The sequence below is a fragment of the Macrosteles quadrilineatus genome, unplaced genomic scaffold (genome assembly GCF_028750875.1).
Source record: "Macrosteles quadrilineatus isolate MER2022 unplaced genomic scaffold, UCM_ALF_1.0 Scaffold_6__1_contigs__length_79288215, whole genome shotgun sequence".
Lineage (NCBI taxonomy): Eukaryota > Metazoa > Arthropoda > Insecta > Hemiptera > Cicadellidae > Macrosteles > Macrosteles quadrilineatus.
Window position 1 is genome coordinate 78,184,216 of NW_026542599.1, and position 27,636 is coordinate 78,211,851.

The following is a 27,636-nucleotide window of genomic DNA, read 5'->3' on the forward strand; positions in this document are numbered from 1 at the left end:
TATTTTACCACAATTTTATAAATTAGTTATTGAAGACGAACAAAAATGTATCTTGATGTTATCAATAGTTTTAAAATTAGGCCTAGTTATACAAGTATAAAATAAACACAAAGAACAAAGTACTATTAAATAACCTAAATGTAAAGTACACTTAACGAAGAACATCGGGAAATTGTTGCATGGTAGGAAATTGCTTAAGGATTTAGAAAAAAAGACTTGATTTAAAATAAAAACGTAAGGATAGCTTTTTATCAACCATACAGTAAACTAGTAAACACAATAATTGTTGTTATTTGCGTTGTTTAAGCCTTAGTATTTAAGGAACATGTTAAATAATAAAACTTAATACATCTCTTTAGGTACGAAGTAACAATTAATGTAACTTATCTTAAACAAAAACTTATATTCAATGTTGCCTTGCCATGACACATTAAACACAGCTTAAATTGGTTTGCAGGTTTAAACTGTGTCCGAACATTGCGTAATTATTGCAGCAACAATTCTATTTTCTCACTTATTCCTTTTTATTCTGGTTCTTTTCCGTTCATTCACTACCACTACTTTTATATTGCAATTCTAAAATTTTTAACAATTAGCCTAGTCTATGAATATATCAATTATAAAATGGAACTGTTCTAAACTAACCTAACCAACCAAACTTGCAGATTATGAAAAAATTCTGATAGTGAATAAACGGAATTGCAATAAAAAAGTAGTGGTAGTGAAATAACAGAAAATGAGCGATATTCTTACTTTATTCCAGAGGCGGCTGGTCAATGAAACCTCTATGATGGCTCGCCCATTCACAATATAGCAACAAAATGCACATTTTAAGTGTTCAACCAAATACAACAGCCTATTTTTTTAGTGCTTCCAAAATTTAGGACCATTTCCACAATGGAGAATTAGCAGACGCTAGGATGTTAAGCTAGTAGGCAGGGGTTTAGATCTTAACCACAAAGTTTTGACGCTCAAATAAAAATACACCGATCACAACGCTGCCTTTAAGATTTAATGCTGCAATTTTAGACAGTACGGTAATGTTAAAGAGTATGTTTAGAGTGTGTGAACTGTTGTGTTCGTGTTGACTAACTATCAGTAAAAAGCAATTTGATTGGGTTTTTGTTTTAACAAACATAACAAAAATTAAAATGTGTCAATTAGATGCTTTTGTGAGTCTTATCATTGCTTATAACAAGTAACATGTCCAACCGGTCTAGATTATTGATTCTTTTGAGCATTTGAATAGGGGTTTTTAACTGACCAGCCGCCACTAGTTTGTTCTAAGAAAATTTGTTAAATTTATAAAATCTCAAATTCAATCTGCATACCTACTTTATCTGTATAACTATTGGTGGCAAGGCATAGGGTGTTAAAACACTTTGTTTGAATTGAAACTCAAAAATACAAACACAAGCTTTACTTGGGCTAAATAAATGAACAAATCTCCAGTGAACACTGTACTGTGACAGTTCTACATGGAAAGGCACACGCATACAGGCATTGGACTGACAAGCCCTATCAATGTCACATTAGCACCGGATCCATGATACTTTTATCCTCCATAAACACAACTGTGGGGAATGATTTATTGCTAGTAGAGTTCTCAACCGTGAACATTGTGCCAATTACTCCTTCACAATATCTAGTGTAAAAACGCTATACCAAGGTTTTGTTTTTAAATTTTATATTTAAGTTTGCTTTGTCTTTGTAGCCTACTTCTTCAAAATTTACTGTCAAAATTGCACGATAAACAGTTTGAATCGACTAGTAAGGGCATAAGTAAATTGTTATCAAACATCAGCTTGTGTTTTCGTTTTCAATTTTTGAGTTAATTTTAAAATTTATCCAGATGGAATGTGAAACCTTGACAAGCACTCGCTACTCATACTCTTCCAAACTTCATGGATACCTAAATACTTACAATATGGACAAGTTTTATCACAGAATATTAGTCAGAGTCGTCTGACTGAGAGTGTTTTCTCTTGAGAGACTCTCGTCGCGTGTTCTCACTGCATCTTGCCACCCTCTCAATGTATTTGTTCATCTTGAACCTCAGGCGACTGATGGACCACGGACCAGAGTAGATACAAAGTACTCTCACGTTGTCAGAGTATTCCAAGTTGGGCAAAATCTGAAATAGAGAGAATTAAAATACTGCAATAAAACATATATGTTTATTACTTGACATCGTAAACAAATAGCACTTAAATTGCTGTGTATTTATTTTGTATACCCTTATCAAAACAGTTTCTATAAAAACATAAAAACCTAAGAGCTAAACTATATTTGCAACAAATGCACACCATTGAAAACACATAATAAATGACCATTTTTGCTGAGTTCTAGCTTTAACATGATGGTTAACACTATCATTTTATCCTCCAACTGGTATTCATTATATTCAAAATTGCCGGAGATAACAAGTACGGGAATCTGAATTGGACAAGATAATAAAAACACAGAGAGATTTTTATTGAAAAATATAAACAAGATGGTTGGGATTTTTGCTGAACAAGATAAACAAAAGGGAATGATTTACTTAGGGATGTGCAATACAGCATTTTTTTTTTCGGTTCGATGCGATTCAATTCTATGTAGCACAGCATGATTTTCTTTCAAAATTTATTTACAACTTAACTTAGGTTACCATTGGATGATTTACCAAAAATCTAACCTACTACTGATTTTATGGTTGGCCAAAGAAAATCTAGACTTCACTAACAATTTGAATAAGCCTATACCAAAACAATTTGTACTATTATTACCCTGTTTAAAAAAAAATTGAGTTTCCTGGAATAACTGAAACGGTTCCATAAAACAATACAGGGCTAACATAAAAGTACGTTCTGTAATACAAAATTTATAGTAATTCAGTAACTTCAGTTGTTTAGTGTAAAAAATTCTGTCTCTAACCCATTGTAACATTTTTGAAGCTGAAATAAAACAGTATTATATAGACATTGTTTTATGTTCATTTTTCCACGGAGGGGTCTCGGAATTTCGGGAAATTTTTGGGAAAAAATATTCCCGATTTTCGGGACGGGATTATATTTTATTCGGGAATTTTTCGGGACAAGATTAGGTCCGATCATCGGCGATTTTGCCACTTCGCGAGTGAAGATAACGCCGTTATCGCGAGAGATGTTCCGCGAATGCAGGAGGCGAAGTCATAACGACGATCACGCCGTGACCGCGAGTCATTCCGAGGATCACCCCGTGACCATGGAGTCATACTGACGATTGTGCGGTGACGTCATACTGTCAATCTCGCCGTGACCGCGGATTCATACCGACGATCGCGCCGTGACCGCGAGTCATACCGACGATCATCCCGTGGCCGCGGTCATTTTGACGATCCCACTGTGACCGCGAGTCACATGTTTCTATAGGTACCTGTAAATTGTTGTAACCAAATTATATTTTGGTTTTTATAGATAGTGTCACAAACGGTAAAAGTTTATTTTGTTTGTCTTTTTCGGTAACTGCATACTCAAGACTTTCTATTTGTGCACAGGAAAAAAATCCTGTCCCGCCCTGTCTTGAAAATCAGGAAGAAAATAAAAATCCTGTCCCGTCTCAAACTAAAATTCAATCCTGTCCTGTCCCAAACTAAAAATTCAATCCCGTCCATCCCTATTTTACCTACAAACTGTGGTAACACATAGGCTATTTTTAGCGTATGACAGGTTAACCGAAAAAATTGGTTACCCAAAACAGCTTTTCCCCCTTTGGTTAACAGGGGTTCTACTGTAAATTGAAGCATCCTGAATCAAATCGTGATCAAAATCGAATCAAATTGAAATTTAAATGCATTGCACACCACTAAAATTACTACTGAACAGTGAACGCAATAATAAAAATTACTGGTATTTAATGTTATACAATTATTATAAAAATACATTTTACTTTGTAGTTTTAATATCCTCTAACCTTGGGTGTGAGCAGGAAGCATTGAGCAGAGTTAGCTTTCTCAACAGTGTTCACCATCAGCTTAAACACCACTCTCTCATTGTGCTCATCCATACCCTGAAAACAGAACATTGCATAACAACATTTACAAGACAAGAGGTAAAATTACTATGAATATTGTATACTCAATAATTCAATTTAGTTTAATGTTTTCTTACTTTTTATTCATTCTGTTGGCATGCAAATTGAAAATATGTAGGCATAACTATTGTGTTTTATCGAAGGCCTACATGTTGTGTTTTATCGAGGGCCTACCTATTGTGTTTTATCGAAGACCTATTTGTTGTGTCTTATCTTAGGCTTACCTGTTTTATTTTATTGTAGGCCTACCTATTGTGTTTTATCGAAGGCCTACCTGTTGTATTTTATTGTAGGCCTACCTATTGTGTTTTATCGTAGGCCTACCTGTTAGTTGTGTTTTATTGTAGGCCTACTTTTTGTTTTATCGTATGCTTACGTATTGTATTTGATCATTATTACCTGATTGATCTCGTCCACACATCTGAAAGGCACGGTGGTGAGTTCCTGCAGGGACAACATATAGATGGCAGTGGCCACCGCCTTCTCTCCCCCGCTCTGAGTGTGCGGACCGAGCTTCTGCAGACGACTGGACTCTCGGAACTGAACCTGTATGCTGATCCCGTACTTGCTGTATTCGTCCTACAGGCAAAACTTGATCAGTAGGCTAAATAATATAAAATATTTCCACTCTGTGATGTATTTTTGGTAGTCTCAGCACTTAGATTTCAATGTAGCTACAACAAAGTTTCTTTCGAACGAGACGTCTATAACTGAATTGCAATGCCAGTTGAACTTGGCAATCTGAAGGTGTAGACAGCAGACAAAAAATACTTAAACTGTCTCGTTTATACCATTAACTATTGGTTGACTGAAGTAAACATCCTATCTATATGGACCAGCTGTCCCCAATTTTTTACTAAAAAAGTATGTATTAGTGTGAGCCAATTACAGAATGTGCTACTGAAGGAACTGTAGAGTCTAAAATTATTGTTTCTACATTATTATTTGTCGCTGACATAGTTGATTGGTCATAAGAGTTGCTAGAGCTCACAATAAGTTGTTTAATCAGTTTGACTTGATAAAAACATCTTGTGTATTTGACAGAAATTAGCAATTTAGATCACGCAATCTGTCATTAACGTATTTAATTAAAATAACTGGTGACAACATGGGGATGGAATGTGGGGATGTATCAATAGTCAAAGTTTATAAAAAGTTTACACATTAGAATATATCAACTAAATTTACTACATCAACTTAGAAGCCCCCCGTCTCACCTGGTTCTCCGGAACCTCCAGCGAGACCTCTCCCACGCAGTTGATCAGACAGAAGAAAGAGCTGAAGTTTGCGTTGATCCTCTCCAGCAGGTGTTGCACCTGAGGTATCCACTGGTTCCGGTTGTTCTCCATGCGTTCTTTTATAGTCTCCAACTGCTTCTCTGGGTTAGCCACCTGACGTTCTAGATCTTCTATGGTTTTCTTTGTCTTATCGTACTCTTCCAAAACCTAGGAAAAAGAACATTGCAGGAAGCTGCAAGTGATTTGGCAACTCAAAATTTTATTACAACACTATGAATAAAGGGAAGGGAATAGGAAATATACAGTGGAATGTTGATTATCTGATCTTTGGTTGTTTCTTATCTGCAGATGATTGAGTGAGAAGAAATCACATATGTTGAATGTTATGCCTGGACATCATGGTGAATCTTTCCCCACAAAAACCTTTAAACTTAATTTCTGTACTTATACATGTGTTACTGTTGCATTCCTCTAACCCTTTATGTCTTGGTGGCCGAGTGGACGAATATAGCTTTGTTTTATTTATTACACTTGCAGTAGTGGTGTTTATAATTTGTTTTTGTTTTTTATCATTTGTGATAACGACTCAAAAAAGCGGTTTTAATGGATATCAAAGTGCATCTCGATCACCAATCACAAGGATAACCTTAAATTCTGTTGTTTTCAAGTAGGAAGACAAGCACAAATAAATTTCATATCAATTTCCTAAAACAATAGAAGTCTAAATGACACTCTTAACTTACCGACTCCCTTCCCCCTCCCATACACCTCACTCGGGCCGTCGCCTCAGATATCTCCCTCTCCAGGCCATTCAGGTCGTCCGGAAGATCAGCAAACTCCCTCCGGAGAGCCGCGTCTGTTGGAGTCTTCCCCCCGGACATCTCTTGTGCTTTGGCCTTTGCTCTCTCCCAAGTTCGCGTTACTTCTCTCAGCTCGTGCTCGACGTTTTCCAGCATCCTCTGAAAATTGTTTGTTCAAGTGACGTTTTGAAGTTGAATTACTAAAAAGTACAGGGATAGTACAAACAAGTGTTTTTTTAACCCATCATTGGTAAACTATATTTATTGGACCTAATGTAAAATAAATACATTTCAGAACATCGATAGACTAAAAAAATCTTATCCATCTGGGGAATTAATGCCAACAATTCATTAATAACCAAAGGAGTCTCTTCACTTCAATAAGTACCTTGAAAGGGCTTAACTGTATTCAAACAGTTCCTGAATGCCTTTTCCATTAGACATTTTTCTCCAACTCCCAGGTTTACTACATCCTAACACCTACACAATATAATTAACGTTTCCTGAACTGATAAAAACATAGTTTTCATGAGGTAAAAGAAATTTTAGTTTCACTTGTTTATTGAAATCTATTCAAATAGGTACAATCATAAGCATGATTTAGGAACAGACGAGAGAGTTTTTGCAATGTGCAATTACCAATACAAGAATTTGAACTGTTCATATTACACGGAAAGGTTTTAAAACTAAGGTAAAATAAACCAAAGTACTTGACATATCAATATCTTTGTAAAAAAAAAATTATTAAAATTAAGGTATTTTGATATTATTTTGGACATAAATTATAGCAAATAAAAGTCAATCGCAACTTACATTAGCGTTATCCACTTTACTTCGAGCCTCAGCAGCATCTCTCTTTTTCCCATCGAGAATCCTTTGGTAGTGAGACTTTTTTTGAACATTTGTTAGTTTTTTCGAGAAGCAGCTCTGTGTGTTTTTTAAATACTTGATGATTTTTCTTGGCTCTGAAGTCAACGCGATGACAAATTTCTGGAAGTAAAAAAATATTTCTAAAAAAGAACAAAACAATTTCCCAGGCATACAGCTAACAATACTAAATAAATACTGATAATATGTTTTTTATAGATGGATAGAATTATTCACTATTAGTAAATCTAATACAAAGTAAAATTAACTTGTCATTAAGATAATTGCTAAGATTATTTTAGCAGTTTATAGGCATGTTTCATTAGTTAGAATCTGAGAATAAAATGTATGTTTTACAGTTAACTAAAACCATTCTTAGTAGGTTTTTTGGCAAAATAATTGTTTTTAATAAAAAAAAGCACACATAGGAAAAGAATTATAATAATATAAATAACAAAATATTCTAATTATCTTTTCATTGATAAATTAAATTAAGTTTCATATTTTTAACATACAAACGTAAATTAGACAACATGAGTTTGCAACATTGTTTCAAAATAATACCCCCGCCGCAGCAAACCTGCAGACTAAGCGAATTTCCATTTGACTGATTGGATTTACACTGAAATGTCTACTTAAAAATATAACATTTATTCCCGATTTAAATAGAATTAGTTTAACAAGTACTTAGGTTTGCTGCATCAGGGAGGGTAAAACTGTTTTTTTTTGTAAAATGCTAATAGTTAGTAAGAAATAAAAACATTTTCCAAATTTGATCAAAATATGTTCATAAACAAGCAAACTACAACAGTTTACTCATTCTCCATAAGAATAACATGGGAATTTTAAATTTACAATTTTTTTGAATTTTCTCCGTAACCATTAGGCGCATAACAACGCTTCAATATACTAAATTATTTGTTTTTTGAAGCTCTACAAAATGGTTTGGAAATTAATTGCTAAATTTTATGTTTTTTGGGTCAAAATTGGGAAAAACCTATTTTTACCCCATAAAACCCCCCGTAAACACCCGTTCCCATGGTCCGATCATGCTGGATCGCGAACTCGTTCGAATAGACGTAGGTTTACACGTTTGTACCAAATTTCATCAAAATCGGATCATTTTTGCTCGAGTTATCGTGCTGACGGACACATATATATATATATATATATATATAAATATATATATATATGAATTTGAACGGATGGTGTTTTTGGCCTCTAGGGACCTCAAAACGAAAAAAAAAATCGGTCCCGCGTCCAGGTCTTACCATGAGTACTACGGTAATAGCTTATTCCCTATATGGGAAATTCGCTAAAACTTCAACAATCAACCGACTCACATTAGCTTCAGCTTTTGCTTTGGATATTTCTTCTTCAGGATCAATTTCCACTTGCTGAATGACTTTTTGCAGCTCACTCTTCCTCATACCCAATCTGGTTCTTCCGACCTTCAATTTCTGCAACTCTTGGTCCAAATCTCGCTTCTTTTGTCGCAAGTCGTTCGTTACTCGTTCAATACTACTTATGTTTGCCATCAGTGCGTCTTTATTTTTCATCAGCGCCTCAAGTTTTTGATGTTCTTTTTGGATACTGAAACAAAGACAGTGTTTCTTAACGAGACTATTTTATGGAAGACATTTATTTCATACAAAAAAGTTGAAAAACCTAATCTATTATAATATTAAAGTGATACAATCAAACTTTATGTAAACGGTTAAGGTCATTTACCAAATAAAAATATAGGCATATGGTACATCAAAATGAAGCTTGGAGTGTGTAGATTTGCCGAAAAGTATTGATATGGACGAATTTCCTAAGGGCTCTGCCCCACAGGATGATTTCCAAAGGGCTACGCCTGGCATGCTTTCAATGTTTAAATGATTTAATTTAATTTAGTTAATGAAACAGCTGGTCAGTACAATGAACTGGTGTTTGTTTATTTACTCGAAAAATATTGAGGGGGGTTATGTTTGGTTTTACAGTGAGGTTGTATACGTTTTGTAAAGTATTTATCAAAGTTTCATTTTTTTATTTATATAGTAAGCTAAATGTGAAGAGGCTTGACTAAAATTGAAGAATTATGGTAAAACATGTCATTTATGAAGCATCAATATGAAGCAATTGATGCTATTGCTACACTAAGGTATGTTGTCATATTCTTATGGATCTATGAACATCAAAAGTAGGGGTTTGAAAGTAAGTAAGTTTACGCTTTTAAATTAGTTTATATTTTCAAACTAAATCATAGAGTTGCTGTATTTTAAAACACACATCAGCACCACTTTAATAGCTCTCTAGGTCACATTTTCTTCCCGTTGCAACGCACGGGTATTGCAGCTTGTAATTGGCTAATGGAAGTGATTGGAAACATTACCACCTATATACTCCAGACTAAGACGACTACTCAAAATCTTGTATATTCACGAAAATACTGACTGAGTTAGAGATAACATTTCACAGTCACCATAAAACTATTATTTTTATGATAAAATAGAATTGGGGAAAGTCGTAATGATATAAAAGTGATAAAACTCAACAGTTCTTGGAAGTACTTGAATACAGTGATAAGTGTTTCATTCGGTGCACCACAGACCCCTAAATGAAACAGATGGTCTTAGTCAGAAACAAATCTTATAAGGAATCTCACTTCATTCTACACTCCGTCATTCATATTCAATTTCAAGGTGGAAAGAACAGCTGAAATGTCTGGGGAAAGAGTAAAAGAGGTATATCAGCATAGTGATGGTGGAGCAGAGCTATCGAATCATCGGAATACTATGAGCCACAGCTGTAAGCCCAACATTCACACTATTAGTAAGATACAATGCAAATATTTTGCTACTGGCCTAACTTTGATTACCTTCTCCTGTATTCAGCAATAGCGGCAGTGTTGGTAGAGCCAGACAATAGAAAACTGTCTCTGACGTTCACGATGCGTGAAGACCTTTCTCCTGAGTACTTGGAATATCTCACCAAGTAATGCTGTGAATCTGCAAACAAGGCAAGTTACTGTTAATAATAACATCTCATCTATAGTTACAATCTCCAGGATAAAAATTGTGTTTTGCTGTATTGCAGTTGTTACTCTTCTTTTCAACCAGACAAAAAAATCTTCAATCATACGTACTAATCACACATATTTGGCAGAGTTTGTAAGTACAACTATTTAAAAAAAAGTCAATTAGTTCCAAACTGAACTTTGATTAATTAGTTGCAAACATTGAGAATCATTTCATAACTTGACATATTCAACGCACCTGAGAAGTAAGATCGAATCTGTCGAGGTATTTTGTCAGCCATCAGTTCAGTTTTTTTGTTCCCAAGGGGAATCTGATGCAAAGCGAAGTTTGCACAGAGATAGTTGAGGATCGCATTAGGACCTTCCATCTTGTTGATGATGTAATCCGAGAAGCCAAACTCTCTGTAAAAATACACTGACTTCAGATTCTGATGTGGATAAACAATTTAAATTGTACTGCTCACTGCAGTAGTTAGGCTGGACAAGTACAGGTTGTATTTGTAAAGAGCAGCCTTCAATTGACACCAATCACACAACATTGGTCACCTTAGTCCTATATTTGCCTAACATCTACTCAATTTTCCTGAACAGTCAGACAGTAATCCAATACTGGAATTAAATTTGCACTAAAAAACTCGTATCTTTCTGGACATTGTGGCCAGTCTTACTTTTGATGGTGAATAAAAGACTTAATATTTCTGGGAACTTGGAGGAAAGTGCTTTGCAGTGTTTGTTTGATAAATTGTCAGTTTAACAAAGAGTTTTTTAATGTTAAAAAATAGTTTTTAATAAGGTATTGCCTAATCTGGTGAATTCAAATGCTCAATAGTCGATGGGTATAATAAGGCTTCATAAATTGACTATTCTTAACTTATATGTTAAATTAAGTACTAGTTAAGGTAATTCTACATCTTCCAGAACTTTGAATTATGAGGAGTCAAATGTATCTTCAACATTTGGTGAATAACAAAACAAAGGACGACAATATCTAAATTGTCCATTTCAAAGGTTAAAAACTTAATATATCATTGGCCTTTCAATAAATCCGAGTCAAGAATCAGCTAGCCTTAGCAACAAAGCTTCCAAGGCCGCACACTTGTCTCACATTTTCCAGATAACTCTTTAACCAAACCTTTAACAAATCAAATTTGAGGAAAAACCTAAATAAAAAACTAAATACCATTACAAACTGAAACGTTCAAGAAACAAGTCATTGAATAATCTGCAATGTAGCAGAAATACAGAATAGATTTATTCTAACATCATGTTAGCAGTTGATGTAATTCAACAAAAATTGCTTAACATATTTGATACTCGTCCCTCATCAGTCCTCGATAGTCTAGTTAAGTTGCAAGGGAATAGTGGCTAGTGATTGATGTGTGGCAGAAAGTGAGTGAAGCAAGTATCGTAAGATTAAAGCGGTTTTCTCCTAGTCCTGGAAGCAGAGTGCAGAAAGTTAAGTTTGCTCTCCTCTTGTCTTAGGTAATTTAATGGTAGGCCTACTGTCTCCTTAGAAGCGGAGAGGACCACAACTGTAATTGCTTTTCCGCACTCCGCGCCTAAGAAAGCCTTGCTTAAGAAGTGAGGCGGACCAACTAATGGTAAAAAATAGGGGTTCTAACCTAAAAAACGTCCAACCCCTATCTCTATATTGGAAACAAAAGGGATCAATTCAATTTACGTAAATCTTACTTGATGCTCCTCAGGTCCAGAGGAGGCCTGTAGTTCTCACTGGCCGGGCTGTTGTAGTTTCTAGTTACCACAGCTGCATTGATGCTAAGTCTCATACCATCTCTGACTGTCTTGAGCAACTGATTCATATCATTCTTGTCTTCGCACACAAACATAACCATTTCTCTGTGGGGTATGGAGAACTCTACAAACTTGGCCGCGTCTTGTTCGCAGTTAATCTAACGACAGATAATTGTGACAAATGAGTTAGGTTGTAAGAAAAACATATATGAAGTATTAGATTACATACTTATATTGGAAGTATTTAAATGTGTACTGCCCAACCCCTTGGTACGCTCGGGACTCTTCTGTTGCTCATCTGACCTTTCGATTGTAGTGAAAAATACTTTATTTTTGGGTTTAGATACAAACACATTTTAAATTTTTTGTCTTTTCCCAGTGGGTTGGGAAACGCTGATCCAAGGTCCTTAGAATCAATGATAAACACTAAAGTGAGCAGAGTTCAAGGTAACAAATACACACCTCTAACATGATTGGTCCGTAGATGTGTTTCCTGAACTTGTCTCGGTTGTCCTCTAGCCACTGGTAGGCTTGATATGTGGCCGGGAATCTCTGCTTCAGGACTTCTAGCTTTTTATTGGCCGCCGACTCTTCCCTCTGCAGCGCTCCCTCTATTCCTGAATTGACATGGTTTTTGTTGATAATGTCGCAAGTTAGAACAAAAAAAAGTATAGAGGAAACAAAACAAGGTAATAATGTAATTTTAATTATGACTTACTGAGGTTTCCATTAAATCACCTTTTTACCACACCATGTTAAACCAAAACATAGGTTAACCTGAACCATGGTTCAGCTAACCAAATAAAAAAAAATCATGATAAAGATTAAAATCAACCATAAAATCAGCTAAGAATCAATAACTGTTGGTCAATGCATGGGCATTTACCCTGGCTTTGTAAAAGGAATATAGTAGAGCAGACGACAGCATGGATCTCCTACCAACATAAAGATCAAGATCAGGAATCAATTATCAATTATTTCTCTAGATTTAGGAATCCACTGACAGGAAATTTCCAATACTTACATCAACTCTTTGTTTTACCTATACTTTGATATTACTAGATCACTGTATAATTTTACTTACGGTTTTTAGTCCTAGTGACTTCACTTATGTTCTGTTCAACTTCTCGAGCCTGCCTCTGCGCTCTCAGCAGCTCCTCACTCTTGGTTGCCAACTGAGGCTGCATTCCTGAAACTTGCTGCTGTAGCCTCGACTCTGAAACATCGTAAACACACCATTAGATCCGACAATAATGGTGGAAAAGTTACCACTAATGTAATACGCCGACAGTGCAAAAGAATTCCCACCATATCCACAAAAAAGTGCAATTGGTAAATGTTTTTAGCCTGCATCTAACATAATTTACATAATCATTATTCTTTTGCCGAAGACCCAAAAATGATCCTGTTAGTGAGACAATCATTTTTAGATCGGCAGAAGTATTATGTGCAATTCATAAAACACCTTCCTAATGTCAGTAGCATTCAAAGACAACTAGCAGACAATTGCAAACACCACAAGCATTTACTGCAATCTAATAAAAGAACAATGGACAAATACAATTTTGGATAAAAAATTCTTTTCCGTGGTTGATGAACATTTAATTAAACACATCATTTGTGTTTTTCCAAGGATTTGTTCACTATAATGGACACTCCAAATGAAAATGATCACACACATACTTAACTTACCATCTTAAGTATATAATTGCCGTTTTGAGGATATCAGTAAAAGCGTAAACAAAAATTTTAGGTGTTAGACTTTTTTTAAATTTTCAGTCCATAAATAAATGTTGGTAATAAGGGAGTGCAAAGATTTGTAAGATTTTAATTTCAATAAACAATTAATTAAAATGAAGGGTGTTAAACAAAAAGGACTTATGAGAAAAGCTATCTATAGAGAGTTTAAGTTTAAGAGCTTAAGTTCTAAGCCAAATCGAGAAGATTGCAGTAAATCAATTGAAAGTTCCAAACGCCCAAAAGAGGGCCAGTTAACTTTTCATGACTTTGATTTTAAAGAAGTAGTTAGTTGTTAATCATTACACTAAAATGATTAACCAAGGCTACGAGACGGAAAATACTGACAATATAAAACAAAATACCCCCGCCGCAGCAAACCTGTCGACTAAGCGAATTTCCATTTGTCTGAATTGATTTTCAGTTAAATATATTTTAATAACATTAGGTTTAACGAGTACCTAGGTTTGCTGCTACAAGGAAACTAATAAAGTATGTTTTTGAGTAAAATATTGATAGCTTAGTACAAAATAAATAAATTTGCCAAGTTTGATCAAAATATATTCATAAACAAGCAAACTACAACATTTGACAATATTCTCCATAAGAATAACATGGGAATTTTAAATTTACAATTTTTTAAATTTTCTCCGTTACTAATATTCGAACAAAAATACTTTTATATACTAAATTATTTGTTTTTTTAAGCTCTTTAAAAAGGTCTAAAGAGAAATTGGGAAATTTTGTGTTTTGAGGGTCAAAAGTGAGAAAAACCAATTTTTACCCCATAAAACCCCCCGTAAAGCCCCGTTCCCATGGTCCGATCGTGCTGGTTCGCGAACTCATTCAAGTTTATCACGCTTTACACCTTTAAACCAAATTTCATCAAAATCGGACAAAAATTGCTCAAGTTATCGCGTTCACGGACGTATATATATATATATATATATATAAGTCTATATATATATATATATATATATACATATATAAAAATTTGAACGAATAGTGTTTTTGGCCTCTGGGGACATCAAAATGAAAAAGTAAATCGGTCCCGGGTCTAGGTCTTACCGTGCCACCTACGGAAATAGCTACTTCCCTATAGGGAAATTCGCTAAAATGAAGTGTGTGTACCGATTCGTCGTGTAATACAACGAATTAATGTAGCACACTGTAGGATTATTGTTATCAGCTGAGTTATAAAATTATGTATCATCTGCTATTTGGTTTGTTTACATGATTATTGTTTTTGTAAATAAATAGTTTTGATTGAGTTTACTTAAATGAGTTTTATAAATTAATTATTCTATATTGGCGACGAGAAAATGCCGAGGAAAACAGACCAGTCTCAGTATAAGAGTGTAATTGATTTTAGTAAGATGTCTTGCATACAAGATAGAATGAGCAGATTTTCATTTAAAGACTATAATAGTGAACAATTGTGGGAAGATTACATAGCTCGTTTTGAGCTGACCTGCAGAGTTAAGGGACTGGGTGGTGCTGACTCAGAAGAACAAGCGGCTCGGCGAGATCTTCTGTTGGCAAATATTGGAGAGGAGCACCTCAGGGCACTGTCGGACCAGATGTATCCAAGGGCCTGGGAGGAGTGCACCTACGACGAAGTCAAAGAGGAAGCCAACCGGTTGTTCAAGCCTACAAGGACCCTTTTTGCAACAAGGTTTGAGTTTGAAAGAGCTATAAGGAAAGATGGTGAGACATTTATTTTGTTTTATAACAGATTGAAGTCTTTAGCTAGAAGTTGTAAATATGGAGATAGCTTAGATGAACGAGTACGAGATAGGTTTGCAGTAGGAAGCAACTGTCCAGAATTTGAAGTCGAAGTCAGACAAAGATGGCCCGAGGGAGTTGATAACCGAGGTGAGCGTGTTAAGTCAACAGTAGTACTAGAGTTAGCTCAATCCATGGAACGTGCGAGAGAAGAAGTTTCCAAACATGCGTGTAAAAATGAGATTTTCAAAGTAAGTGACAGTAAGGAAAAGAGGAAACCAGAGGTACAGAAATCTACTGGCTTCAATAGGTGTTATAGATGTGGGTTTACACATGACCCTAGTGAAGATAGATGTCCTGCTATTTCTGCTGTGTGCAAGAAATGTTCAAAGAAAGGCCACTTCGCAAGAATGTGCAAAAGTAAAAATAATTTTGTCAAGAGAACAGATGGTAATTTGAGAAAAGTAGATGATTCTTGTAATCAAACTTATGATGATGAGTGTAGTTCTGATATTGATGTTAGTGGTACACAAATTAGGTCAGTCAAGAGTAAGGTTCCCAGAGCTACAATAGATGTAGAATTGAACGGGTATAATGTTAGAATGGAGTTTGATTCCGGGGCTCGGGTAAGTGCTATAAGTTTGTCTCTTTGGGATAGGATAAATTCAAGTGGCGAATCTCTCAAAAAGACGTCTGATGTCATCACTGGCTATGGGAAAAATAAGCTAGAAGTCATGGGTAAGGCTTTTGTGGACGTTACTTTACGTAATCGTACTAAGCGATTGCCGGTCATTGTATTACTAGAAGATGATGTTCCATTATTTGGGTTGCCGTGGAGTGTAGCTTTCAATCTTAATTTACCTAGAGAAGTAATGGTTAGGCGTATTGACAATGGAAAGACAAGTAGTAAAGAGGCAGGTAAGAACGAAGAAAGTTATAGAAAAGAGTTACAAAAAGAAGTAGAGGCATTAACTCAGGAGTTTTCCGAACTCTTTCGTGATGAGCTAGGAACGATATCTGACTCTAATGAGGTCATCCATCTAAAAAGTGGAACAAACCCTGTATCTTACGGGGCACGACGAGTTCCATTCCCCTTAAGGGAGGCAGTGGAGCGAGAATTACAGAGATTAGTACAGGAAGGAGTTTTGGAACCAGTGGACCCTTCCGAAACACCGATAGAATGGAGTACCCCAACTGTCAACGTAGACAAGGGTGGAGGTAGAGTAAGAATCTGTGGCGATTTTCGTACAACCTTGAATCCAAACATCGTCCCGGAAAGACACCTCTTGCCAACCTTTGATGACTTGACTTCCAAATTAACTGATGGAAAGATATTTTCAGTCATAGATATTCGAGACGCGTACTTGCAAATGAAAGTACACCCCGAGTCCCAAAAGTATCTGACAATAGCAACTCATGTAGGTTACTTTCGCTACAAAAGGTTGCCCTTTGGACTGTCCTCGAGTCCAGCAAAATTTCAAAGGTATATGGAAAGTTTACTAAAAGGACTTAATGTCGGAGTTCTACTTGATGACATAATCATTTCTAGTAAGGATAAGACTACCCATATAACCACTCTTAGAGAAGTTTTGAGGCGGCTAGAATCAAGTGGAATAAGAGCAAAACTATCAAAATGTAAGTTCTTTCAGAAATCTGTGAAGTATTTAGGTCATACAATAGATGGGAATGGTATTCATCCCTCCGAAGACAAAGTTGAAACCATAAGACACGCACCAAGGCCAAGAAACGTGAAAGAATTACGAGCTTTTCTAGGAGCACTAAACTTTTACGAAAGGTACATACCTAATCTTCATGCGATCGCTTCGAACTTGCATAAGCTGACTGGTACGAAGACTAAATGGAAATGGACTGACACCGAACAGACAACGTTCGACAAGTTGAAGAATATCCTGTCATTAGAGAAGACATTAGTTCCATACGACATATCAAAGCCGATCATTGTTGAATGTGATGCTTGTGAACAAGGGGTTGGTGCAGTACTGTTACATTTGATGCCGGATGGAACGGAAAGGCCAGTCATGTACGCCTCGAGGACACTAACGGAAGCAGAAAAAAGGTATGCTACAGTTGACAAGGAAGCGATGGCGTTAGTTTTTGCAGTGAAGAAGTTTAGACAATACCTCAGTGGGAGACATTTCAAGGTGAGGACGGACCACAAGCCACTTGAAAGAATATTCGGAATGCATCGAGATCTTACCAAAGTAGTAAACAACCGATTGGTTCGTTGGGCTTTGTATTTAATGGAGTATGATTTTGAGATCCAGTACATCAAAGGACAGGATAATTGTTTGGCTGATTTTTTGTCTAGATTTTCACTCAAGACACAAGAAGTATTGGATCCAGATGAGAGAGAGATTCGAGCATTGGTTCAGGAGAAAATCGACGTCGTTTATCCAAATCAGGAACTTGTACTGGAGTATAAGAAAGACCCAAATATGAAGAAACTTATAGATTACCTGGAACATGGTTGGCCAAAAGATACAGGAAACTTACCACCATCCATGAAACCATATTGGAATAAGAGAGAAGAGCTGACATTAGAAAACGGTATAATCATGCGATTGGGAAGAATAGTGGTGCCACAGATTTTGAGAGAAAATGTATTAAAAGAACTCCACAAAGGACATCCTGGAATAGAGGCCATGAGATCCCTATCAAGGTATTATGTATGGTGGCCTAATCTGAATAAGGATGTCGAGGTTTATGTCCGTAGATGCCACCCTTGCCAGAGTAACCGATCATTTGACACAGAAGTACCTCTATATCCTTGGAATGTGCCAAGTGATCCTTGGGAGCGAATTCATCTCGACTTCGCAGGACCATTCGACAACCGATTCTGGTTAGTAGGAATCGATGCTTACTCAAAATGGGTTGAGATCGAAGTTATGGACCGTACGACAACTGCTGCTCTTGTAAATAGATTAAGGACTTGGTTTTCGAGGTACGGCGTTCCTAAAAAAATTGTATCCGATAATGGCACCCCCTTCACGTCCCATGAGTTTAAGACTTTTTGTAAGAACAATAACATATGTCATGTCACATCGGCACCGTATCATCCAAAAACCAATGGTTTGGTAGAGAGGATTATCAGAACCTTCAAGAGTAGATACAGTGCTTGCAAACAAGAAGGTCTCAGTTCATCACTTGCACTTTTACAAGTGTTGCTTGCTTATCGAAACACCCCACAAAAGACCACAGGACAACCACCATCAGTCCTTTTCTATGGTAGAAGAATACCAACAGCTTTGGATAGGTGGAGGTGTAATAGCAGAGAGAGAATAGAGAATCAAGTGTGGCGACAGAAGTACTACCACGACTTAAAATCTAAACAAAAGGAGTTTTCTGCCAAACAAGAAGTGTGGGTTCAAAATGAAACGAAGAAGGGCTGGAGACCAGGAACTGTACAAGAAAGGACGGGAGAGCTATCATACAACGTTTTAGTTGGGGGTGAAATAAAGAGAAAACACGCTGACCAGCTGAGAGCAAGAGAAGGTGCAACTGATCCACCTCAATGGAAAATGCAAACGGAACCTGAGGATGAACACAGTTTCGGAAATTCAGCCTAAATTGGGTGGGGAGAAATGTAGGATTATTGTTATCAGCTGAGTTATAAAATTATGTATCATCTGCTATTTGGTTTGTTTACATGATTATTGTTTTTGTAAATAAATAGTTTTGATTGAGTTTACTTAAATGAGTTTTATAAATTAATTATTCTATACACACGCAACAAATAGTCAGCTGATCAGACAATAGAAAGACCGACCCACAATGCAACCACACAAGTGGAGGGGGTAGGGGCCTAGCCATGGAGACACAGTCGTCATCTGTTCATTCCTTGCCTTCCTTGTGACAAGTCGGAAAAAGTTCGTATCGTGTAAATTAAATTCATTTCGCAGTGTTGGTCGGGTAAATCTTTATTTTCTGTAAATCGTTTAGCCTATATGTGGAAAATAAAATCAGTTTTTTGCGAAACAAGTGTTAAAAAGTTCGTTTTTACCGGCCAACGCAATCCGCCATTTGGAAATTTCACGTTCGTCACACGAGTTCAAATCGATCACGTTTTTTATCGTAAAAGTTACAATTCCTCATCCCTATCCCTTTATTTGTGTCAGTGTTTTTTGTGGACGTCCGAAATTGTAAGTAATTTGTGTTATTTATTGTTATATTTTAGAATTCAGTGAGTCGCACATGGTAAATTTTCCTGTTATATTTTGTTAGTACATGTTAAATAAGCACATGTTTCCAGGTTCGAGCTCAATTTGCTGATTTTTATATCCATTTATAGCGTAACAATCTGTATTATTAATTAAGCTGTGATGATCCAATAGTATTAAGAATAAATAAATGAAAATGTTTTGGTAGGGTAATTCAGAGTTACTTCATAAGATTTTTATAGTATTGGTATTTGTCACAGAGTCGTTATCGAATTTCATTGTTGAGTATTAAGGTACAATTCATTTAAGAGTGCCACAGTCAGTATTTAATTTGGGGGAAATAAATTAATATCAAAGGAGGGAGCAGGTAGCTGGTTCGACTAGATACGGAGGTGTTATCGGAGGTTGTGTCAGTTTGCATATAGATGAACCGCCAAAGTACCTTCTTAACCATAAAATAATAAGCAATATTCTAGTGTACACTACTGCGATTAAACAAAACATTGTTTAATCAGTTGAACTACGAGACTCGACCTTCGTTTTTTAATTCGTTGGCCAACGAACAGGATTTGCTTGGTACTGGTCATCTCAAATATTAAATAAAATAACACTCCTCTGTTGACATATTCGGGATCAGTGTGTAACCGCACCAAAACTTCCCTTTTAATAAGTCTATTCACCATCTTGAACGAAAGCTTAAATTGATTGTCGCACTCTAAGTCATAAATTCAGAATTGTAATTGTCAGAATTGTGTTCTATTTGGACCTTGTAGCCTAAAGACAATCACTAATATTTTGATTAGTAGTTGTCAAAACAAAAACAAAGTGTATTATTTCATACTAATATTGTTGAATAAATCAAATTGTTACTCACTTTTTAGTACTTAATAACCTTGGCAATTCATTATTAGCAAAAATAGTTATTCAATAGAAGTTTGGTATAATAATATAATAAAGGTAGAATTCAGCAAACAATAGGCCACTACAAAAGATTCACCTTTTAAGTGCAACACTAAACAATAGTGTGGTAGTGAGCAGATTAAATTTAGTGTAGTTTAATATTATTTATTAAGATTGGACTTCTTGACATAAGGACTTCTGGGGATGATTTTATTTTGCAGGGCCCACTCAATCATTTTTTAACATCAAGCTTCCACTGCCAAAAGCTCTGTCTTATAATATTACTTTCCAAGTTCTTCCAACCTAGGGGCAACCAACATTTGTAAAGAATTCACTATTGAGAGCTTTGCAAGGAGTAAAAATATTTAAATACAATATTTAAATATACAAGTAGAAGAAAAAGGTTCTTTTTTCTTTACATGTGAACAATTCACACCTTTCTCAGGCTGAATAACAGTCTCCAAGTTTCTTATCTCCTCCTCCAAGCTGCTGATTTTCTCGCTCCGTTTCTTCGCTGCTTCTAGTTTATCTTTCAATTGGTTCTCAATACTTCTCATCTTGTCTTCACCTTCCTCTATCACACCCAGAATGTTTCTGCCAGCTGCCATTCCGTCTCCACTCAGTTTGATCTAGAAAGAAGAGAACATTTACTAATTCAATTTACAGCCAAGACTGACCTAGTTGGTTTTTTACGTCCCAACTTCAACCCGAGTCTCTGGTCCAGAGCCAGCTTATACATCACTTCTGTCTATCTCTAGAGGGTTGCAATCATCACAGAAGCTAAAATCTAATGATTGGTGGGATTTGAACCCGTGACCTCGGGGACCAAAGACTCACTAAACCAGCTGTCGCAACCTAATACTGACCTACAGTTGATCAATAGTTTCATTATCTTCATCATCTTACTCATTTACTGATACTTTATTGTACAGTAAACCCCTAATAAACTGAAGTAGGCTAAAAGGGACAAAGCAGTCCCTAACCCTTTCAGTCGGATAACCCTATCAATAGAATTTATTAATTGATGCCGTTTCACAAATTAGCAAACAAACATATGAATGACATTTTAACAAACCTAATGAATCAAAATCAGAACAATTTTTGGTTTGTAATATTTATGTTAACATGCAACAACAGATTTATAATTACTTTCACCGTGAGCATTATTTGCAAACACTTTAGGCCTACTTATAAATAATTGGTCTTTCAAACACTAAACAACACGTTTTACGTTAGGTTACATTCAAGCGTTGAACAAGGATTGTTAACTCGCAACAACAGGTTTATAGGTTAAGATAAGTTGTTGTATCCATGGTAAAATGGAATGACGAATAAATACTCCAACAGCTGACTGCAGTCGTAGTATCTAAGTGTTGCCAACTTGTTTTCAAGCATACACGTATTAGGTGCTTAATACAATCACACTCTTTCGTATCGTTTGGTTGAAATACTGGAGTGAAGGAAAGTAAAATAGGGCAACAATGTAAAATGAATGCGGGAAAGTATGAATCAGCTACAATGCAAGCTATAATTATTGCAAGCAAGCCCACTTTGTCAGATAACTGTAGGAAAAGTATTTTATATTTTACTGTTAACTTACCTCTTTTTGAATTTCTCTTTCGACTGTTTTTATGTTGTCTTTGACTCTTTCAATTTCTCGTTCAAATGGCGCCAAGCTTTCTTCTGCTTCTTTCTTGATACCTAAAATCTTCTTCCTGTCTTCTTGTACCTGAAAAAGCCCACATTAAGATTAAGTGAATTCACACAACCAAGTGTAAATCTAGCCAAGATAAATGTAGAATGTCTAAGCCTTTTAGGCGGCACATGACTTGTTAACAAAAGCAAGCCATTTGTGTCAATGATAAATCTTTGAAACCTAAATAGGTGTTAATACCCTAGAACAGTTACCATAGAATGCACTCACCCTTTTCTTGGATTCTTCTTTTTCACTCACATCCAACCAAGCTTTCTTCTTCTCTAAAATCGCAACCTTTTTCATCATTTCTTGTCGTTCCATAATTGCTTTCACTTCATTTTCCAACCTGAAAATAAAGCAGCACTTAAGTATACAGCAACAACTCAACAATATTTTTAACAAAAACTTAGTAAACCAATTAATTGCAATAATTTAGGTACTTGATTGAATTATTTGTATGTCATTATAATATTTGTGTACACCAAAAAGCAGCGGATGCCTCAAGAAGACATGATTGAAGCAAAGTATGGCATAAAGTAAAGTTTGCTAAAAAAGTTGTACAAAAATAACATAAAAACATTGTGATGTTTATAAAATTTTCAAGTGAGACGAAAATAAAAGGACCAGGTTGTTTTAAAATGCAAACAACCTTGAATGCGTAGCAATAAGGTTGAAATCTTATTGTTACGCTATTACTATTTGGCTTGAGATTTGTTCACACAAACATTTACATGGACAAAGAAGGATGCACATTTCATTCAACCAAATGGGGTAATTAGACACATTGAAACTTACCTACTAATCTTTTTCTTCTCAGATTCAAGATTTTGTCTCAGTAGCTTGGTTTTCGAGGCCAAGTTAGTTTCTTGGTTCCTCAAGTCTTTCAGATTTTCATGCAGGTCAACGATTTCTTTGGAACCTAAAAATATTTTTTATACAGTAAAACAGTAATTTCTACACAGTGATTGTTATTACAGGTGAAATTTCTACATCAATAGGATTAAGGATGCATCATAGAGCCAAAGGGCCAAGGGGTAAAAGATGAGTTTTACAAATTATTGGGAAAGTGGTTTTTATTACTGCGCTAATTTAAAAACAAGTACGACAAGGGTAGGGACCCCCGAAGTTGCCCTTGGTTCCAGTGGGCAGAGAAGTAACGATGAAAACACCTCAAGGCACATGCGTAGCGGAAAAAGTTTGCAGGAAGGTTTTAATAATCGCCCGAATCTGTCAAGGAACTCAAGCATCAAATGCCGACAGGCGGAAGGACTACTGTGTGCATTCCCACGTTTGACAAAATTTTGAGCAAATTTTTGTCTGTCTGCCTGCATGAGTCTGTCTGTCTCTGTGTGGGCCATTAGCCTGGATGTTTCTTCAGATTACAGACAAGGGTGACAAAAAGAATTCTCTTGACATAACCCACTACTTTGTGCAAATAACACACAAAAATGCAACGTAATTTTAAGGCATTTAATTGCATGCAGAGGTAGTGGGGTTGAAACAGAAGGTTTGCCAGATAACAGAAGATCATATGATTTAAACTGTCTAGTTGGTATTAATTATACAACAAGTTTAAATAAAAACATAAGCTCAATAATAAACCACATATTCTTACCAACAGTTTTCAGTGTATTTTCCAACAACTGTTTCGAATCCATCTTGGAAAAGTCTTGAACCCTGTCTTGAGGTAGGAACTGGCAAAGATTGTCCACTTGTATGTTCATTTGTTTTATAATTTTTTCCACCTACAAAACCCATGAATTACTTACTAACCAGTAATTATTATTAACAGGGTGTTTCCAAATTGTTTGGACAAATTTCGAGTACTTGTTCCATGGGCTGAGACAAACATAAATATGCCATATAAGTGTGCGTCTTAAATGCTTAGATTTCTGATTGTCAGTTTGTTTGTGATTTTTAAGAATTTGTTTATATCTTGGGAGTTTTTTAAGATAGAAATTTCAAAATTGGTATTCATGTGTATTTTAGAAGGTAAAAAGAGCTTACAAAAGTTCCGTTCCAATATCTCAGCCATTTAAAATCTTTAATGCCAAATTTCATACAAAACTTTAATATTAAGAAAATTGTTTTATAGCCTATTATGCAAAAATTACACAAAAGGTAAAATGTTTGTCATCCCAAATATATTAACAATCAACTGGTTAATCACTTACCTCTTTAAATGGGACTATTTGGCCATTGATAAACCAAGTAGTTTTATTGTCAATGTTAAACTCTCTTCCGATGACGTAGTTTGAAGGTTCACTGTAAAGTTCTATTTCGATCTTTGCTTTTTGACATCCTCTCCTCACATACGCAGATAGCTACATGGAAATTTAAACAAGGTTTAATTTCTATCATTGTTAACCAAACTCTTAAACCGATCAGGCCAACTATGTAATTGATAGCCTTGTTAGAGATTGAACCAACAACTTAAGTTACTTAAAATATAAAGTGAGTAGGCGAACTTGAACCAGTTGATGCTTACATAAGTTTTACGGCCTACATTTTTTATTGCCACTTAAAATAAAATTAAAATTTTCCTTTTCAAAAATCTTGTATTTTTAGTGGTCACAACTGTCCAACCCAGTACAAACAAAGAATTTGTTACAGAATGCTAAAATGTATTTAAAAGGATTCATCACTAACAACTTATGTTTAGGGATAAACTTAAGAAGGACATTTTCATATTTTTTATATGTACCGATACGGTTGAGACAAATAAATGACGTGCAAAGTTTATTTATATTGATATGCCATAAAATTCTAATTAGCCATACATCTAATTCTTTGAATACATCTTATTTGCAGCATGGCTTTTAATCTTTATGCTATACTACGCTTTTTCTACTGTTAAGCAACTTATTGTTAGAGTGTAATTTAGAGCTAGCATGGGGCCCAACTTCAAAGTTAAAAATAAATGCAAGCTTTTTTGCTGGTCTAACTTATTGCCAAATCAAATCAGAAAATTACATCAAGCATTGCTAAAATGTGGTAGGTCCTAGCCTATGAGTATTTATAAACTTACAGTTTACTACAAATGATTACCGGTATTGAATAAATGGTTTAACTAGCCAAGTGAATGTGTAAACTATTCTAAGTTACACTCGGTAATCTATGGTTTCACCATAAAAAGACACCAAAGACTGACGTAGGCCTTATAATTAATTCTCAGTCCACTCACCTGTTTTGCTCTGCCAATGATACTCGTTTTCCCTCCGAGTCCGAGGACAATTGCATTGACCAGGGAGGACTTCCCTGTACCATTAGGCCCAACAATCATATTCAGTTTTGCACAAGGATAACATTCTACACCGGTTTCATTGTATGTCCTAAAACAAAAATAAAATGATGCATTATTACTTATTAGATAGTTTTCTTTATAAAAAAGTTCCTGTAGGCAGTGGCAAGTAGGGCCTACATTGAACGCCCCCCCCCCCCACAGAACCAGTACATGTGGGCCCCCTTCCCCCCAACTGAAACTTTAGGCCTACCACTTACGTTTTATTTGTTTACCTAGCAGCGAAATCGGTGATCCCAGAAAAATCAAATAAAAATCTCGTTGACGGGTTTTGATCGCCTACCTTAGTCATGGAAACATCGTCATTGTGTTTCGTGGTGGGGCCAAATCTTGAATATCTCCTGCGTTTATGCGGACTTGATCATCGTCTCCCGTTTTCATTGGAAACTAAGTTTATTCATCGTTTTCCATGACAAGCAAAATATCTTGTACATCATCTGGGGTCTTAAAGATATCATCATTGTCTCTCGCAGTCATGGAAATGACGTAATCTTTTTCTCCGACTACGTCAAATTAATTATGAATATATTCTTCAGTTTTGAAGACATAATCTTCGTCACCCGCGGTCACGGAAACAACGTAATGTTTTTCCACGATTGCGTCAAAATCATTAATATCTCATTTGGTCTTGAAGACATCACGTTCGTCTCCCGAAGTCACGGAGCACCTCAGTGTCCCTGGACCTCGGCCCCGTTCCCGCACGAGGGTGTTATTTACACCACTGACTGTAGTCCTAACTTAAATACTAAGTAAATAGGTAGGCCCTACCTAAGTAAATTAATATCCTAGAGTTTAATTTTAAGGGTTGTGGAGAATAAACAAGGGTTATCGAGCTACGAAATCTGAAAGTGTTTCCAGTTCCTTTGAGACTTAACTTAATGTAATTTTCACTCTCATTCACAAATTCAATGAAGAAAAAGGTACTTTGGTAGCCTATTATAAGAAGGCGGCCCTTGAAGGCCTATAGCGCGCTGCGGCAGTTATTCCTGCAGCGCGTTCAGGTTATCATAGACATGTTTGTAGGACTTTCCTCGTTTTGTTATAAAACGAACCACACCAGTGAGTCATACTTTTGCCCTCCAAATCCCCTCTAAGTAGGCCAAAGTCAGGTTGTTGACCGGAGCGTGCGAGACAGAAATCAAAGGCCGCTAATCGCAATAATGTCAAATTTGGACTGTAAGACAATCAAAGTAGGCCTATGTTATTTCCAATTATATAGTTATTTTTGGTCTCCGGTAAAAAATATCCCTCTAAAATAAGTGGCCTCCGTGTAATACCAGGAAAGTAGAGAAGTACCAAGAAAAAATATTGTTTTGGTTGTCAGGCCTAGGCCCCATTCAACCAATAAGTTATCTTCATTTAGTAGGCTAGGCCTATGTGGGGCCTAGCCTATTCTTTCTACTTATTTAGTAAAACCCTCCTTGAAATTTAAATTTTATGTGGTTGTCAATTTAAATTAATCTTGGTAGGATTAAGTGATGGCTCTGAGGAGTGGGATTTTTTGACAGGGATTTAAACTCGGTCCTTTTTCCGGGTATTTCTATATTAAGTTATGTTGGTAAGTTAAGGCAGTACAAACCCATGTATACCCCCTAGTTTTGGGGCGAGGAATTCAATGGAACCATCGCCGCCTCCCTAAGACCACCATGTTTCTATTTACAAGGGCGATGGGGGAAATGTTCTTGGAAACGGGGGGGTCGTAGGGGGGCAGCGAGGGTTCCATCGGATGATCCTCGCCCCAAAAATAGAGGTATAAGTAGACCTACATGGGTTTGTACTGCCTTACACCTAGAAAATAGAAGAAATTTCGGATAAGAGAAAAATCCCTGTCAAAATCCCACTCCCCAGAGCCAAACACCTTCCTAGCCATAAATTAACAAGACCTCTACTCTACAGTTGGTTCTCCTCGGTCCTGTGAGTTTGTGATGTGAGGCACTAGCTTAGTGGTTAAGCCTAGCATTATAAGTTACATAAATTAATTTGGTATCCTATCTAGGTTATGTAGGCTAGGCCTAGGCTAACTTATTAGTAAATGTAAGATACGAAATACAAATGAACACATAGGCTCACACTATTATTCTTATATTATGCTTAACATCTAAATTCTAATCAAAATAACATCCTTGCTAGGCCTAGGGTTTCGCATGCGATTATGGTGTATGGTTATGGTGCATACATAGCCCTAGGACTAGGGTTGCAAAACCAATGTTTCTCTCTGCAGTACTTACAGAAAATCTTTGCAAAATATCCTAACAATCATTCCTTCGGTAAACTCTTCCATGTTTAAATTAATTACTTGTCGAAATAGAACAAAATTGTTAATTACAATAGGCCTAGACAAAGGATTGATAATATTAAGTAACTCCC

At 36.0% G+C, this 27,636-nt stretch overlaps 1 protein-coding gene across 1 annotated transcript; it reads right to left on the reverse strand.

The window, feature by feature from the left end:
* Positions 1–27,636, reverse strand: LOC128997056 (structural maintenance of chromosomes protein 5-like). The gene is made up of 20 exons (XM_054422637.1): positions 27,498–27,636; positions 25,153–25,300; positions 24,143–24,292; positions 23,584–23,713; positions 22,764–22,887; positions 22,197–22,314; positions 21,873–22,001; positions 20,709–20,901; positions 12,817–12,948; positions 12,195–12,349; positions 11,673–11,890; positions 10,219–10,382; positions 9,822–9,951; positions 8,302–8,551; positions 6,905–7,081; positions 6,035–6,250; positions 5,271–5,498; positions 4,453–4,632; positions 3,934–4,029; positions 1–2,134 (listed from the first exon to the last, which is right to left on the reverse strand). The coding sequence occupies exons 1-20, from the start codon at positions 27,548–27,550 to the stop codon at positions 1,952–1,954; spliced, it is 3,174 nt and encodes a 1,057-aa protein (XP_054278612.1). The 5' UTR covers positions 27,551–27,636; the 3' UTR covers positions 1–1,951.

Coding starts and splice junctions, on each gene's coding strand:
- LOC128997056 (XM_054422637.1), bottom strand. CDS start 27,550: ATGGAAGAGTTTACCGAAGGAATGATTGTTAGGATATTTTGCAAAGAT. Junction 22,888..23,583: donor AAATACACTGAAAACTGTTG/GTAAGAATATGT, acceptor AAATATTTTTAG/GTTCCAAAGAAATCGTTGAC. Junction 10,383..11,672: donor CTGGACCTGAGGAGCATCAA/GTAAGATTTACG, acceptor GTATTTTTACAG/AGAGTTTGGCTTCTCGGATT.